The 18,675-nt window shown below is 39.7% G+C and overlaps 1 protein-coding gene across 2 annotated transcripts in view; it reads left to right on the top strand.

Annotated features, from left to right (window-relative positions):
- Positions 1–18,675, top strand: part of ARHGAP31 (Rho GTPase activating protein 31) — a 115,008-nt gene that overhangs the window by 58,762 nt on the left and 37,571 nt on the right. For both annotated transcript variants that reach the window (XM_047875751.1, XM_047875750.1), the window contains exons 2-3: positions 6,633–6,735; positions 9,403–9,547. In XM_047875751.1, the coding sequence (XP_047731707.1) occupies positions 6,633–6,735; positions 9,403–9,547 (248 nt within the window). The remainder of the gene's footprint in view (positions 1–6,632; positions 6,736–9,402; positions 9,548–18,675) is intronic.

Genomic DNA, 18,675 nt, shown 5'->3' with positions numbered 1-18,675 from the left:
CATGTTTTCAATGCTATTCTAGACTAATGAGACAGAGTATTGTCCTCAGTGTCTCCAAGGAGCTCACAACTTAGTGTTGGGTAGGAGTACGCTTGCAAAAAAATTTGTTAGATTTCATTTTTGTTGTTAAATCTCATTTTTTATGAAAAATTTTTTCTTATAGTTCAACATTCAGAAGTATAAAAGAATATATAATGAGAAGTCTCCCTCTTATAGCCCTAGTCCACCCCCTACCTAGTTCCATCTCCTATAGGCAGCTAAATTTATGACTTCCTTATGTGTTCTTCCATAAATATTTAATGCATAGATAAATGAATTGCATATCTGTTCTAGTCTCTCTTTTTAAGAAACAGATGCTAGGATACCATTATGCCTGTCTGCACCCTGTTCTCTTTGCTTGACAATATGCCTTGGAGACCACTCTGTATCTGTACATGAAAGTTTTCTTTCTTTTTAATAACTGTATAGTATTTCACTATATGGATGTTCTAGTATTTATAAGAGGAGCTTCCTATGGATGGGCAATCTTGTGCCATTACAAAAATTGCTGCAATGAAATAAGCTTGCATATATGGAAATATCCTGGAATTGAGACAATGAAAATGTTCTGAAACGTGATGGTTGCTTGCCTCTGGAAATATACCAAAAACCACTTAACTGTATGCTTTAAAGGGTGAATTTTACAGCATTTGAATTATACCTGAATTTTTTTAATGTTTATTTATTTTTGATTTTTTTTTTACATTTATTTTTGAAAGACAGAGAGAGACAGAGCGTGAGCAGGGGAGGAGCAGAGAGAGAGGGAGACACAGAATCTGAAGCAGGCTCCAGGCTCTGAGCTGTCAGCACAGAGCCTGCCGCGGGGCTCGAACCCATGAACCATGAGATCATGACCTGAGCCAAAGTCGGAGGCTTAACCAACTGAACCACCCGGGTGCCCCGTGATGTTTATTTATTTTTGAGAGAGAGAGAGACAGAGAGAGAAAGAGAGAGAGAGAAAGTGGGGGAGGGGCAGAGAGAGAGGAAGGCACAGGATCCAAGGCAGGCTCCAGGCTCTGAGCTGTCAGCACAGAGCCCAACACGGCACTCGAACCCACAAACCGTGAGATCATAACCTGAGCCACCCAGGCGCCCCATATGTGAATTTTTTTAAGATTAAAATAAAAAAACAAAAAACAAAAAACTTTTCTCTAAGGAAAACATGCCAAAGTCAAAATATATTTAAAAATTTAGAAAATTAGAAAGCAATTACTTTGCTTTTTTAAAGAACAGAGAGCATAACACTTTTTAAAATAAATACCACACATTTTCAAATTTCTCTTTAATTCGGCACTAGGCCAGGAGGAAGAGAGTAGAAAGAAATTACAAGGCGGAGGAAGAATCAGAGGGGAAATTGCGGGGGACAGCGACCGCTAGGCAAGCGGAGACTCCCAAAGGCTAGGGAGAAGGAGTTGCAGGACAGAAAGGGTAGGACAGAAATAAAATGCAGGAGCTAGCAGAGAGAGAAGTTTCGGGGAGCCACTGTGACAGCTCTTAGATTCCTGGGGTCAGGAGGGGAGGTAGGAAGTTCTCTGCTGACGGCCAAGAGTAATGGAAAAGTAATTGAAATCTTTACTCCATCTCTTGAAAAAAATGCCATTTTGCTGCCCCATTCACAGCATAGCAATGCTGCTTGAAGTCCTCACTCTGCCCTATGCACGGCAGTAGATGTTCAGAAGATTTCTCCCCTGTGCAGCGGCTTGTTTCCCTTGCTCTTTTACCCTCCTCCTGCAAAAAGCAAATCTTCTTCACCCACCCTCTTCACCCACCCTTGGCCCTTGGTCCCTTCTAGCACCTCAGTCACAATGAATATATCCTTCGTTCCTGAAAGTTTTCCCCGACTGCTTCTCAATTCCTACCTCCTGCCTCTTCCCTGCTTTCTTCCACTATAGTTTGCATTTCTAATATAAATGGAATAGTACAGTAGGTACTCTTTTTTTTTTAAATTTTACTTATTTATTTTGAGAGACAGAGTGGGAGGGGCAGAGAGAGAGAGAGAATCCCAAGCAGGCTCCGCACTGTCAATGCAGAGCCTGATGTGGAGCTTGAACTCACCAACCATGAGATCATGACCTGAGCCGAAACACAGAGTCGGACCTGAGCAGAAACCAAGAGTCAGACGCTTAACCGACTGAGCTACCCAGGTGCCCCTAGTATGTACTCCTTTATAGTCTGGCTTCTGTTGCCCATATGCTTTATCATTTATCATTTATCATATGCTTTTGATGGCTGAGTAGGATTCCATTGTGTGTATATACCATTAGACTTCACTTTAAAGATTAGGAATGCAGGACCCAGAGAGGGGATGAAATCCGACCAGTACAAGACCTTAACAAGAATCCAGAACAGGGGGGAAGGAGGGCCATGTTTCCCTAAAACCCAAATGCAGTTTGCACTATGAAATCATATGGTTGCCATGACCACATAAGTAACCAAATAAAACTGTGCTTGTTCCAATCTCTGTCTCCAGATCTGATCAGGTCCTGGCCACACAGGGAACTGGGGCATCTTACCAGACATTTCTTCTGGGGGGACTCAGAAATTATTTAACTGCTGGACTTTTCTGCACCAAATCCTTGAAGAGTTAGGAGTTGAGGAAAGAAGTGCCCCACATTACTTATAAGTATAAAATGTCTGTTAGTTGTACCAGGTTGGATCAAATCAGACAAAGGCTTTAAAATGTGTAAACTGTAAAGCATAAATCAAAGGCAAAATTATCTTCTCTATCAGAAACCACCTCAAATTTATTTTGCGCTCGGATTAAAATTTAACATTTAGGATTGCTGATCCAGGAAAAACAAAACATAAAAGGGTCTTCGAGAACCATCCGTGAAACCGTTCAAAGAAGTTACAACATTCTATCACAATCAGCAACTGAACTGTGTGTACCTCTGTAGGAGGAGACTTGAAGTTCTTTGGGTCCATGATAAACCCTCAGAATTAAACTAGCTCTGTGACTCTGACTTCTAACATTACTCCTGCCCATGCCTAAATTGACAGTGAAAGCGTTCTTTCCATCTATGACTACTCAGCTATTTTGTGTCAAGCTTCTATCGTATCCACAATTCTAGGGTGTCCTCAATTTGGCTGGACCCCGGAGACAATAGTCTACAGAATTCTATACACTCTTAGTACCCTCTGCAGCACCACTCATCAGTATTACCTTTAGACCCTTGCTACCCTAAGGGTGGGCTGTAGAGGGGCAGTATTCCTATCACCTGGGAATTTCTTAAAAATGCAAATTCTTGACACTCTTCCCCCATTGGAACCCACATGTTAACAAGATCCCAGTAACCTGGGTCACATTAAATTATGAGAAACTCATGCCTAGACTAGTGGTTCTTCAGCCTTAGCGTGGATCAGAATCTCCTGGAGGCAGCTGCTGCTGGTGCACCTGGTCCAGGGACTGCAGTCTGAGAACCACTGCTATGGCTCTCAAGCTAGATGATTATGGAGATTCAGTGGATCCTCTCCCATTTACTGAGTATGATGGGGAATTCCTTCATCTTCCAACTCAGCCCGAGACAAGAATCCAGGAAAGCTAACACTCCTCAGGGACCCAGAACACAGCCTCCTCCCCTGAGTTGTTTCACTCTTGCCTCTTGTTTAAACAGAGCTGTGGACGAGAGGTTCTAGGGCCTCTGTATCAAAGCCAGAGTAAATTTGTGGTGGAGGCTCCATCCAGGAATGTGTTTTCTCCACCTTTAAATCAAACAGACCTGAGGTACTGCACCTAAGAGCTATGGTACTGGAAGGGCCCTACCTGAGAGTGGGATAGGACAGGTTGGTGACCCCACACTACACCTTCTGTAGAGTGTTTCATAAAGGCCCTTCAAATCCAGGGCTTTGTCTTGAGTCCTTCTTGGGAATGCTCAGAGCTCTTAAGTCCACTTGTGCCCTGCATGGCACAATAGCCATATACCTCGGTACAGAGATGTGCTATGGGCCACACCAAGGCCAAGCATAGCCCCGGGACTCTTAACTCAAAATCTGTGCACTGTTGGATCCTGCCGCCTTTGTGTTATAGAAACACACCTAAATGCATAGAAAAGAGACTTCAGACAAGCAAAATTACCTTCAAATAGAAATATTTAATCCAAGAAGGACACAGAAGCCATTCCAAATAGTAGATATGAGTGTCGACTGGTAAGTGGTTGGTCCCCTCTACCCCAATCATCCATTGGATAGGAGGAGGTAAATTATTTTCACCAAGATTGCATCTCACAAATTACGAATTTACATCACAGAGAAGCTTCAAATAGAAATAATAACTGTCGTTGTAGAATGCTTATTATATGTCAGGGTCTGTGCTAAGGTTTACAGGTATTACTTCAATCCTAACTATGAGGTCAAAATCACTGTTATCCTCATTTTACAGATGTGGACACTGAGAAATAGGATTATTACATATGTATCTTGCCTAAGGTTACAAAGGCAGTTTGACATTCAAACCTGTGTTCTCAACCATAGACCAAATGTGGCAGTCACAAAACAATAGCTTGGTGCTGTAGGGAAAGAGTTGGCCATTATTGTGCACAATAGGGATTAAAACAAAAATGCAAAACATTTTTTTAAAACATTTAACTCTGTTTGCTTGCTTATTTATTTATTATTTAGCAACATGGGGGTGGGAGACAAAAATCTCACCGAGAAAACTATTTCATAGATACAGAGATCACAGATCAGATCAGAGTATACACAGTATACACAGATCAGAGTATAGCTCTTTTGGGTGGAGCCAGGCAGAGGTCATGGACCCCTCCCCATTCTCACAGCCCCTCCCCCACCACACTGTGCTCCCACCTTGTATTCACTAATAGTGAGTGGTTCCACCTTGCTGGTTTCTGGTCTCAATATTTCCAATCCCGAGCCCATTCCCTGCCCTCTTCCTACCTGAGATAACTAAGAAGTTTTTCCCCAGTTCCAGTCATGAAAGAGCAGGGCAAAACATGGATGTGTCCTGGAGGGGAATGGTCCTGGGTGTGCACGGCCTTTGAAAGGTGGGTGAAATACTTTAAGGATGAGGAATTTTACTGAACATCCAAAATTATAGTTGGTAGTTGAAAGAAATGGTGGGAATTGTTTAAAAAATATTGTAATGTAGACTCCAGGAAGAATGTTAAGTCTGAACACCTGGTGTCTACTTATGTAATGTCCAGCCCAACTTGGAATTGTGTGCAGGCATGATCATGCACATTAAGCTTTAATGGATTGGCATTACTCTGATCTAAGGCATTAGTGGATTAGGTATATTTTGGGGGAGGGAGCACAGTGCTAACCCAAGCACTAGTTCATGACGTTCCATACCACCTCCATGACTGAAGACTTCAGCACCCAAGGCTTTGGTGCCATACCAAACCACCATTCACAGCACTGTCATGGAGGGACCTCAGGTGGATCTCTTCAGGGACCAGGGTGGCAAGAAACTTGTTCTCTCCATGCCATCCAGAAGGCCTACAACTGCCATTCTGTCACTGAACTGGCTGGGCCAATCAGGGTCAGCTTTGAGGAGAGGTTGGCATAGTCAGGCTTTTCTACCCGGGCAATGAACTTCTGAAGTGGCAGGAATTCCAAAGGCCATGGTGGTCCCTTTTATGTGGTCCATTCAATCAATGACTGGTTTGACCCATTCGGTGGTCTTGGTGGAGGGCGGTTCTCACCTTTAAAAAAATACTTCAGGCGTGCCTGAGTGGCTCAGTTGTTTAAGTGTCCGACTCTTGATTTCAGCTCAGGTCATGATCTCTTGGTTCATGAATTCAAGCCCCACATTGGGCTCTGTGCTGACAGCGTGGAGCCTGCTTGGGATTCTCTGTCTCTGTCTCTCTCTCATAAATAAATAAATAAACATTAAAAAAAATACTTTAACACTTTGACCTTTTAATCACTTTTAACATTCTGGTGGACATCTTTAGTCTTTTCTCCTTTGCATTTTTTTTTAAGATGGCTAAATTCACAATGTATATTTGATTTTGTGCCTTATTTTTCTTTTGCCTACTTATATCATAAGGGTTTTCCCATGTTAATTACTTTTCATAAGCAACAAATAATCTTGAATGAGGTAAGTAAATCTATCTGCACCTTGGTTTCTTCATGTGTAGTATAGGCAATTGTATCGTGCTAGCATTCACATTAAAAGCTTTTAAAACACAGATTGCTGGGCACCACCTCCAGAATTTCTGATTCAGTGGGTCTGGAGTAGGGCCTGAGAATTTGCATGTCCAACAAGTTCCCAGGAGATGCTGATGCTGCGGGTCAGGAGACCACACTAGGAGAACCAGTGAAATGAGGAGATTGAGTTGTGGGATTTCCAAGGTCACTGCTGGTTTCAAAATCTAAGTGTTTGCATATTTTTCAAATTTTTAAAAAAAACCCAACCAACTCTTAGAACACATGACTTTTCTAAAGTTTAACAAAACCTCATGATTTTTTAAATACAAAAGAATATCATCTACCATTTAAAAGTAATTGTTTCCACTTGTAACTCACATGCATTCCATACTTGCTTCTCTTTGAAGTTACCTGGAGTTTTAAAAGGATATCTTTAAATAACAGTTAGACTTATATCTAATACTTTATTGTTTCTCTTTTCATAGTTCCATATGTATTGAAGAGCTGTGCAGAATTTATAGAGACTCACGGCATTGTGGATGGAATTTATCGGCTTTCGGGAGTCACCTCAAATATACAAAGGCTAAGGTGAGCTAAAAGAAGAGCCCCCAAAGAATTCTCCCATGAGCCTTCCTCTGTCCATACCTCTGTTCGCCAGAATTGGGAGTATTAAAAACCTGAAGCAGTTGAGAGAAGGGTGGCAGGGCAGAAGATCAAGTGTGATGTTTTCAGATGCCTAACTGTTCTTAATCTAATCAGGAAATCCTCTAGTCTGATGTAATTCTTTCCAACAAAAGCTCCTGAGAGTTTTTAATCTGTTTCTTTGTCTTGCACCAGGTTTAGCCTTCTTAGGTGGATTCAGCTGAACTCAAATGATTTAAAATACAAGTCAGGAAAACATGATTTATTATCATTCACTTGTCTACCCAGAGTTCAGTTAGATCCCAATTACATAGTGTTCAGAACTTGGAGATGATAGGAGTCTTTCTGTTGGCACACATTCAACATTGGATATTTCACTTGGTCAGGAAATCACAAATCTTCATGATTGTGCATTTCTTTCATTGAGGCTGCTATTTTATTTAATTTTAATTTTTATATAGAGAGAGCACAAGTAGGGGAGAAGGGCAGAGGTAGTGGCAGAGAGAGAGAGAGAGAGAGAGAGAGAGAGAATCTTGAGCAGGCTCCACCATTAGTGGAGCTTGATCCCATGACCCTGGGATCATGATCTGAGTGAAAATCAAGAGTCAGATGCTCAACTGACTGAGCCATCCAGGTACCCTGAGGCTGATATTTAAAAGACTATGGATAGATGGGTTATTTCCAAATGTATTGCTTTTTCCTAAACAATTCTAGAATTTATCCTAGAGTTTTTTGGAAGAAATTTCTGTCACATTGAATTAAGAGTATAATAACCTTCACACAAAACACAGATATGTGTATGTTTTATATGTATTACATATATCAAATAAAGGGAAGAGATATACAGTATATATACAGAGTGTTTTATCAGGTGGTATTTTTATATATTTATTGTATGTTTAGTTATAAATAAATGTAGACTTTTGAAACAATAAAAGCATTCGTGTTACCAGAATAGTCTGTTAAATTTAATAGATTGTAAAGTTAATGTATTTTGTCTTCTTCCTCTGACTTGGTTTTTTGTCCCTCCCCCTCAAATCGCAATTATAATGAAATTATACCAAAGGAATAAAACATCTTTTTTATTCCTGGAGAAGTGGTGACTGTTCAAAACTAATCAGCTTATTGTAACCATAGATTTTAACAGATCTATGTGCTTTTATAATTTCACTAATTTACTGACATTTTTTAGAGTTTCAGCAAATACTTTTTAATGTTTCACTCTTAGCTCTGAAATATACCAACTACGTGGTAGTTAGTACCATAGGAGAACATTTGAGCAATGGCCAATTCTTTTTCATTTAAGTACCAACCCTATTAGCCTCGACAGGGAAATTTTGGCTAAATAAATGAATAAGCTCCAAATTATTCTTGTTCTGGCCTCTTAAAGAAACACACACACACACACACACACACACACACTTGTGAATTTATAAGGCCGTTGCATGGTTTTCTTTTCAGGGCCCCACTCAGCTCCTTTCAGGTTTGGCCACCATCAGGGATTTCCCCACCCTTTGTTGAAGATCCAGAACCAGGTGACAGGAAAATGGGCAGCGAGCTGTTTTGAAATGCTGGTCCCGAGAGTCCTGTTGACTTTGCCACTACTTGGCTGACCAAATGAATACTGTCAAGAAAGCTAATTCCTCCTCTATGTTAAAGCTGAAAATTGTCATTTCTTAAACAGATTTTTAACTTATAAGTGTATACTATTTGAGGCAGTGTATTCACATAAGCTTGGTAAGGAAATGTTTTATAATCAGAAACAAGGCCTGGAATCTGATGATGTTCCCAAACACCTCACTATACATTGCTTATAAGAAGATATTTATGGGACGCCTGATTGGCTCAGTCAGTTAAGTGTCCGACTTTGGCTCAGGTCATGATCTCACAGTTTGCGAGTTCGAGCCCCGCGTCAGGCTGTGGTCTGACAGCTCGGAGCCTGGAGCCTGCTTCAGATTCTGTGTCTCCCTCTGTCTGCCCCTCGGCTGCTTGCACTCTGTCCCTCACATTGTCTCAAAAATAAGTAAACATTTAAAAAATTAAAAAAAAAAAAAAAAGAAGATGTTTAGAAGCTGGTCTATCCTGTGGGAGTCCCTGTCAGGCAGCTTAGAAGTTTCCATTTAGCAGCAAGGAGATAGTTGCTTAAACCTTGGGTTTGAGTCTCCAGATAAAACAAGTTTGTTGACGTAGGTATATGGAGATGAATGATAACAATCTGACTCACTCTGGTTTTGGTCTCTCCTCCAAGAAAGAAAAGTTCATTTGGAACAAAATGTTGCAGAATTGAAATCTCAATAGGCTTTTTTGGCGGATTGTTTTCATATTTCCCCACTGTTCATAACTGAAACTGCAGACATAATGCGCTGAGAAAAACATTTGTAAATGGGCATTATGTTTTCCTAATGACAGCAGCTTTTACAGGGAAGATGCAGACCTGACTTGATAAGTCTTCCCATAGCTTCCTTATGCCAGGAATAGAAGGTCATTTTGAATCGAGGTCAAAATGTAGTCAGATCAGCAGTTTAGGGTCTTTTTACCCCTAAGCAGTCAAGCGGCTGCTTACATAGAACACATGTTCCCGAGGTTGTTATGTCTCTGTCTGTGTTGTTTCAGGCAAGAGTTTGGCTCAGATCAATGTCCAGATCTGACAAGGGAAGTGTACCTCCAGGACATCCACTGTGTGGGCTCACTCTGCAAGCTGTACTTTAGGGAGCTGCCCAACCCCCTTCTGACTTATGAGCTCTATGAGAAATTCACGGTAAGTGTTTGGATTTCCATTATGGTTACTGAGTGGGACACGTGGATGGGCCAAGGAGAGTTTCAGCACTAAAATAACAATAATAATACTCACCAGATGGCTGGCACTGTCTTAGCCAGGTAATGGAAATAGGATGGTATAGGGAAGAAAGTAAGGTAGTGGGTCTATTGGCTAAATTTTTCCTTTCTTAAATTTTCAGAATCGTGGCTATTTGTTTCAAGAGCTGGATTAAAATTACTTCTATGTTTATTTAGCTGAATGTACCTCATAGTATAGGGGGAAAACTAAGAATGAGAGATGTGAAATGACTGGCCCAAGGTCACACAAAAGGACAGGAACCTGAGACTCCAGATGTACACTCACGGCTAGTTCATTTTTATCAGGCGACTTCTTCTGTATTTCTTTCGGGGGTTTGGGAATGAGGTGGGTGGGTAGAGAAGGGAGAGAGAACAAACCCAAGTCAAGAGAGAGATCAGAAAGCTGGAAAAATAAAATAATCTGGGAAATTCAGCCAAGAGGAAGTGCAGGCCTGTGAGTTGGATTGGTGAAAGATAGATGGACAGAACACCTAAACAGCAGCTCTATGGTTACCAGATAGGGGCACCTATAGGAAAAGTAGAAAGCATAAATGCTTACAGGATGTCTGTAGAGACAGCATTAAAAACTGGGCTTGAGCATTTGGCTGCAGGGATGGAGGTACAGAGTAGGTACAGTTGGATTTAACCAAGATTGAGGGTGTATTCAGCTAATAAAGGGGATGAGGAAGATGAGGGTATATACAAGAGAGTGACTGAAATAGTTGACGATGGAATTTTGTCTGGATAAGAAGGGAAGTGAGGCCTTAAGGCAGTGTGTAACAGTGAAAAAAATAGTATTGATGGATTATTGAGGTCAACAGACTGTTAGTATGAGGTGGTCAGAGGTGATGCTTGAAATTAAGATTTGTAGGAGTTGCAATTATGGGTAAGGACCAGATCTAGGCTCTAACATGGGCAGCAATCTTTCTCATGGCTCCTGTAATAAACTTCCTTTGAGCATATAAAATGTTCTTCAGTTCAAAATGATATAGGACTAAATGGATGCATTTTAAATGTTGAACTTGGACCATTAAAATGTATTTAAGAGTTTTCAATGATACAGAGAAACACTCATAATGATACCTGGAAAAGAACAGATACATAATTGTATATTAAAATGTGATTAAAGAAAAAGATGTTCAAAGGATTAACAGCCATTTATTTCAATAATGAGGTTATAGTTTTCCCTGCCTCTTTAGACTTTAACTTTCAAAATCTCATCTACTAAAAGGACATTAACTTTTTAATGAAAAAAAAATGAGGCCAAAACACAAAAAACTTGGGCTTAGCCGTTGACTACTGGGGAAGCCAACATATACCAGCTGATGTGAAGTGTCAGTGGTTTGTGGACCCTAAGAGAGCTAAGTGGACCTTGAGAACTAAGGCCAAAGCCACTCTGAGTGGCTAAGTCAAAAACAATGGCAGTCTCTGACCACCAAAATCACAGAGGAGTCTTTCCCAGGAACCAGGAAGAAAAGTTGTGGGTCTCATGTGAGTCTGCCAGATTATAATACCATCACCATATGTAATTATTTCCTCGTTTTAAAAGTAATCATATTCAGGGGGTACCTGGGTAGCCCAGTTGGTTAAGCGTCCGACTCTTGATTTTGGCTCAGGTCACGATCTCATGATGAGTGAGTTCGAGCCCCGCATCGGGCTCTGTGCTGACAGTGCAGAGCCTGCTGGGTATTCTCTCTCTCTTCCTCTCTCTCTCTCTTTCTCCCCAGCTTGTGTTCTCTAGCTTTAAAAAAATTTAACAAAAATAAAAATAAAAGTAGTCATATTTGCTAAAAGACAGTTTGAAAAATGGAGGAAAGTGGAAAGGAACCCTTCGTCCCCTCTTGTAAAGACCAAAAACAACTACGGTTAACATGTGGGGTTTTTTTTCACTCTTACTCCTTGCACAGTGTTTTTGTTTTCCCAGATGAAAATAGAATTTTATTGCAAAAATGAAAGTAATGTAGAAACGTATAAAGGAGAAAGTAGAAATCCCTGGAAATCTCACACCCCAGGCATATCTGCAGCTAACATTTTAGGAGACATCATTACAGGTTGCTCCCTCTCCCTCCCCTCTGACTCTTTCTCAAGCTCTCTCAATCTGTCTCTCTCTTTCACTCTCCCCACTTTCCCTTCTCAATACTATATATCACTGCTTTGCAGTGTTAACTCAACAATGTGTCCATCTTTCCGTGCTGACAAATAGACACTTTTTACGGAGTATTCTCTCATATGCGCAGTGAATTTCTAAAGCCAGTTTCCTACTATGGACATTTAGACTTTTTGTTTATCAACACTTTGCTTTTACAAAACAACATATAATAAACATTTTTGTACATATATCTTTATCCTTTTGCCTGCTTATATCTTTAGGGAAAAAATCATAGAATTAGATTTACTGAGTAAAAAGCTTTTATTTAAAATTTTGTTCAGGGGTGCCTGCGTGGCTCAGTTGGTTGAGCGTCCGACTTTGGCTCAGGTCATGATCTCGGGATCTGTGAGATCGAGCCCCGCATCAGGCTCTGTGCTGACAGCTCAGAGCCTGGAGCCTGCTTTGGATTCTGTGTCTCCTTCTCTCTCTCTGCCCCTCCCCAACTCATGCTCTGTCTCTCTCTCTGTCAAAAATAAATAAACATTAAAAAAATAAAATAAAATAAAATAAAATAAAATAAAATAAAATAAAATTTTCTTGGGGCGCCTGGGTGGCTCAATAGATAAAGCCTCCGACTTCAGTTCAGGTCATGATCTCAATCTCATGGTCCGTGAGTTTAAGCCCTGCATTGGGCTCTGTGCTGACAGCTCAGAGCCTGGAGCCTGCTTTGGATTCTGTGTCTCCCTTTCTGTCTGCCTCTCCTCCACTTACGCTCTGTTTTTCTCTCTCTCTCAAAAATAAATAAACATTAAAAAAAAAAAGTTTATTACTGCAACACAGACTTTGGAGAAAGGCTTTTATTTTATTAACAGGAAAACATATTTTTCTCAACTGTGATAATTCCTGTTAGTGTTATCTGGTAGGTCTCAAGGTATTTAAATGCTATTTGTCAATACCTAAACTATAAAAGTTACATTATTTATTTCATATAGTAATTCATAATCTTTTTTGAATCACAGATCCTTTGAGGGAAATGATGAAAGTTCTGGATCCAATTCTCAGAAAAATGCATATTCACACAAAATTGTGCCCAAAACTGCAAGTGATTCAGGCTTCAGATTAACAATTCTATGAGTGTCTAGGAGCTACTCGTATCTTTAAATATATGTATATTTCTTAAACATATATAATATTATATATATATAGATAGATAGATAGGTATATAGATATAGAGATATATATCTATATCTATCTCCTCGGCAACAACTTGAGTTTGAGACTAGTTTATAGAAGAAATCACATTTTAATGTTATCATTTATTATAAATTAAGATTACAGTAAATAGAAGCTATTTAAACTTTATGATCTAACCAGTAGGGTTTCACTGATCTCTGGTGGATAATGTAATAACATAACAGAAAACACTAAACAAAGAGAATAACATTTTAGTAATGAGCAAATTTAGGATATATTAGGATTTGAGAAAACTTACTTTCATTTAGCATAATACACCAAATATCTATGAAGCAAGAGAATATATAAACAAAAGAAAAATCCAGTTTGCCTATTTAAGGATGCTTATTGGTTTGCTTAAGCTTATTGGATGCTTAATAAGGTTTGCTTATTTTAGGATGCTAACTAGTCTTCGACCCTTTGCTTAACTGTGACATTTGAACCTGTTTCATCACAGGGGCAAGGAAACATTTTTTCATTGTATCCTTTCATTCTGTCAAAAACATCCCCTAGGCATACCTGGGTGGCTCAGTTGGTTAAGCGTCCTGCTTCAGCTCAGGTATGATCTTGTGGTTTCTGAGTTCGAGCCCCACACTGGGCTCTCTGCTATTAGTGTGGAGCCCGCTCAGATCCTCTCCCTCTCTCTCTGCCACTGCCCCCCCCCAACAATAAACATTAACGATTTTTTTAAATCCACTTATCTTCCATGGAAACATGGATTGTCTCAGCTCAGAAGCTGTCCTCAGAACTCTACCTTGACCATTGTGCCATGTGCTGCTGGTGTGAAAAAAAAAAAAAAAGTTTAAAATTTTGTGATGTATTGCCAAATTGTTCTCCAGAGAGATAAGAATGGTCTTTTCCCTGCAGCCTCACCAACCAACACTGGATATTTTTAATTTGTTAAATTATTTGCAATCTGAATCAACCAAAAATATATTTAATTTTTGTTTTAACTTGTGCATAAGACTTTATTGTTTGTTTTCTACATGGTTTTAATCCTCTTTTCAGTATAATCGTGCATCTTAGAATATGATAGAATAGAATATCATCATGTTAAAGAACAGAATGAGTCTAATTTATTTTAACTAAGTTTAATTTTATGATAGTTGGGGTATAGATAAGAATTCTTTTTTTTTAATTTATTTTAATGTTTATTTATTTTTGAGAGAGAGAGAGAGAGAGAGAGAGAGAGAGAGAATGAGTGGGGGAGGGGCAGAGAGCAAGGGAGACACAGAATCTAAAGCAGGCTCCAGGCACAGAGCCCAACGTGGGGCTCAAACCCACAGACCATGATATGACCTGAGATGAAGTCAGACACTTAACCAACTAAGCCGCACAGGTGCCCCAAATTCTTATCTGGAAACTTTAGATATACAGTTTCTTCATAAATCTTGCTTTTAGGCTCAGAACAAAATCTATATTTATCTCTTCTCACTTTCATTCCCTAACATTGCTAATCATTTTGTTCTCCCACAGTAACACAGTAATACCAAAGCAACATTATTGTCAACTTGTCATCATATTTCCAGGAAATCTTACATGGTATTGTTAGATCTAACATGGTATATAACATGGGAAATCTAACACTAAAAAATAAAATAAAAGTATTTTGCTGTGCAACTGACTTCGACATAGGTAGGACCTTAGTGAAGTTAACTATGTTGAAAATTTTATCACTTAACTAATTTCTTTGATCACAATAACAAATCATGATGATATAAGCAAACCTTCTTCAGGAATATAGAAATAGCTCTGTTAACAGTGCCACAAATTCTTACAATGATTTATTTAAACCCACTTGCACAGCTAAAGTAGAATACTATGTCAATGGAATAATAGGACTAGAAAAATATTAATGAAATTATACTAATGGGCTTATTTATTGAGTGCTTACTACATGATAAACTTGATAAACTTATTAAAATGTTATACTTAATCTTCATAATAACTGTATGAAGTAGGTTTTATAGTCTCTTACAGATGAGAGAATACAGATGAGCCTCAGAGACTCTCTTGTCTGGGTTTGTACAGCTAATAAATAGAAGGAAAGGTTTAATATTCTGTCTCAAAAGTACCATACTATTTTAAAATAAAGTTAACAACTCCTATATAGGCCCAAGCATTCAATAACTTAATATGAAGTATTAAGTATGAAGTATTAAGTATGAAGAAAGCGTCCCAGAGTAACAAAGGAACAATTCAATCAATGGTGGTAGGAAAATTGACTATTAGGAAAGGAGGAAAGTCCAGTTACATTCTTACCATTTAGCAGATTTTAGGGTAAAGAAAGTCTTTCTAACAACAAAAGCAAAGGGAAAAAGATCAGCAGAGACAAATGTAACAAACTAAACTACATATAAATTATTTTTCCTGTGTAAAAAACACCTTAACAAAATTAAAAGGCAAATGGCCAACTATAAAAACCATCTACAGTAAAGATGATGGGAGATTAATATTCTTTAATTATATGGAATCCTACCTATTAATAAAAGGGAAAAAACCCATAAATAACCACATAACAAAAAAGCCACCCACTAAACAAATGAGTGAAGAACCTCAACAAACAATGCAGAGAAGAAATACAATTTAAAAAAAATTATAAATGGACCCGAAACTGATGTAACATTGTGTGTAACTGTGCTTCAATTAAAAAAAAAAAAGTCAGATGGGGCACCTGGATGGCTCAGTCGGTTAAGTGTCCCACCTTGGCTCGGGTAATGATCTTTTGGTCCTTGAGTTCAAGCCCCTCAGTGAGCTCTCTGCTGTCAGTGCAGAGCCTGCTTCAGATCCTCTGTCCCCCCCTCTCTCTGCCCCTCTCCTGCTCACACTTTCTCTTTCTCAAAAATAAATAAACATTTTTTAAAAAGTCATATAGGTAGACAGTTTTGAAATGTTAAAAAAAAATTATTTATTTATTTATGTATTTATGTATTTAAGTTTATTTATTTTTGAGAGGAGAGAGAGAAAGAAGGAGAAGGCCAGAGGGTGGGTGGGGGACAGAGGATCATAAGCAGGTTCTGGGCTAACAGCACAGAGCCTGATGTGGGGCTTGAACCCACAAACCGTGAGGTCATGACCTGAACCAAAGTCGGATGCTTAACCAACTGAGCCAAACTGATGCCCCTAAGAAACTTTTTTAATTAAAAAAAAAATTATTAGGGGCGCCTGGGTGGCGCAGTCGGTTAGGCGTCCGACTTCAGCCAGGTCACGATCTCACGGTCCGTGAGTTCGAGCCCCGCGTCGGGCTCTGTGCTGACAGCTCGGAGCCTGGAGCCTGTTTCCGATTCTGTGTCTCCCTCTCTCTCTGCCCCTCCCCCGTTCATGCTCTGTCTCTCTCTGTCCCAAAAATAAATAAACGTTGAAAAAAAAAATTATTAAATGTATTAGAAAAATATATTTGCATATTAAAGAAACAATTTTTTAACATTAGTATTTCATGCTGGTGATCCTGTGGTGACAGTGGCTCTTGTATGGTTTTTTATTGGAAGTGTGAACTGTCTGGATATCTCAGAAAGTCATTTGAAATTACTGTCAAGAATCCTAAAATGCTCATATTTTTAATATAGTAACTCTATTTCTAGAACTACATTCTAAGATAATAATCAGATGTGTACATAAATGATTGACTTGTAAATATTTCATTGCAATATTATAATACCAAAATTTGGGGAGTATCTGTGTAACAATAAGGGATGAGTTAAAATAAATGATAATAAATCTACTATTTTTAATCCTGGGTAGCCATGAAAAGTCTCATTTCTTTTTTTCTTTTTTTTAAGATTGCATTTCTTAAGCGTATTTATTGGCCACAATATAAAGTTAAATGGAGAAAAAAAAATAGTATATGCAAGTGAATAGGAAATGATGCCAGTATTCATGTTTGGTGCTGGGAAGTCCTGGCAGATTGCTTCTTTTATGTTTCACATGTGAGTAGGTTAACAGCAGTTAACATCTGTATGGTAGGATAGCAAGTGATAATTCCCTCATTGTTCATATTTTAATTTTTAATCATGTATCAGTTTCCTATAGCTGCTGTAACAAATGACCACAAACTTAGTGGCTTAAACAACAGAAATTTGTTCTCTCCCAGTTCTAGAGCCCAGAAGTCTGAAATTAGTTTCACTGAGCTGACATCAAGGTGTGTGCAGGGCTGTGCTACTTCCAGGGAGCCTAGGGGAAACTGTTCCTCACCTCTCCCGTCTTCTGTTCACTTCTGGCACTCCTTGGCTTGTGGCCACATCACTCCCATCTCTGCCTCTGTGACTGCACTGCCCTCTTCTCTCTCTGGGTCAGATCTCCCTCTGCCTCCCTCTTATAAGAGTAGCTGTGATTGCATTTAGGGCCATTGAGATAATCCAGGATCATCTCATCTCAAAACCTTTCACTTAATCGCATCTGCAAAGATTCCTTTCCCAAATAAAGTAACATTTATGGGTTCCAGAGATTAGGACCTGATATCTTTGGGAGCAATTGCTCAACCTACAACATTACATTTCCTTTGCATTGGAAAAAAAGTTCATTTTAGGAAAAATTCAGTCTTCACCAGATTGATTCAGGTAAAATTATCATGCCCAAAAGACAAGTTGCTGATTTGGGATTTTTAGAGAAGGCAGTTTGGGGAGGTGTTTAATTTTATACTGAATTTATATTGAAATAACTCTTTTGTGTATCGGTCTCCCTCATTCAATCCTAAGCTTCCTGAGGACAGAAACAGTGTTTATTTTGTTCATTATTATGTTTCCTTTCCCTGCTCTCCAGATGCTGGAAAGTGTTGTCACTGTTTACTTGGTAAATATTTGCTGACAGGTTTGCGGATCCATACATATTTGAAATGCCACTTGAGGTGGGGAACAAGTGTGTGGCAAAAGCCGACTGACCGTGAGCTCAAGATAGCTACAAAGGGGGACAGTGGCCAGCTGCCCTTGGTTTGCCTAGAACTCCCCCAGCTTTAACACTGGAAGTCCTGTGTCCCAGGAAACCCCTCAGTCCCAGACAAAGCAGGATCATGGGGAAATTGGAGATGGGCCAGGTCATGTAATTGTAGCCAGGGCCCAGGGGTACAAGAGCACCTGCCTCTGGAGGTCCCACACAGACCAGGTTCCACCACCACTGCTGACAAAACCCAAAGGCAGAGAGACAAGTGGTGGTGAAGCAAGAGAGGAATTATTTCAGAGAGGCCGACCCTGGGAAGACAGCAGCTCGTGGCTCAAAGACTGTCTCCAAAGTGCTGAGAATACTTTCAAGGTTTATAGAAGGAAAATGTGGGGCAAAGGTGGGTGGGTACAGGCACGTAGGTAGTAAAGGTCAAACCGATCCTTGTCCTGGGGTCAGTCACTCCCATCTTGCTGACTCAGGGCAGTCCTTATTGCTTGAGGGGCAGTTTCGTCCCCATCAGGGGATGCTTTGCCCGCAGGGTCTTTTTCCTGAGTTAAGAGATAAGCTGGAAAAAAGAAAATCAATTGAAAGTCTGAGGTCAGACGGAGGTAGTTGAAGTTCTCTTTCATAATCATGCTTGTTCCACGTGTGTGACAAAGATGGAAAGGTATAACGAGTGCCTGAAAGGACACACTGGTTGCCTCTGGAGACAACCTCTGAAGGTCTGTGCCTGGGAGGAAGACTTTATTCTGTATATTCGTTTGAATGCTTTCATTTTTAAAATCATGTGCATCCGGGCGCCTGGGTGGCTCAGTCAGGTGAGCATCTGACTTCTGCTCAGGTCATGATCTCAA

This window comes from Prionailurus viverrinus, chromosome C2, assembly GCF_022837055.1.
Source record: "Prionailurus viverrinus isolate Anna chromosome C2, UM_Priviv_1.0, whole genome shotgun sequence".
In the NCBI taxonomy this organism is placed as follows: Eukaryota; Metazoa; Chordata; class Mammalia; order Carnivora; family Felidae; genus Prionailurus; species Prionailurus viverrinus.
The sequence above is the reverse complement of the archived record's forward strand: the minus strand, read 5'-3'. Positions and strand labels throughout refer to the sequence as shown.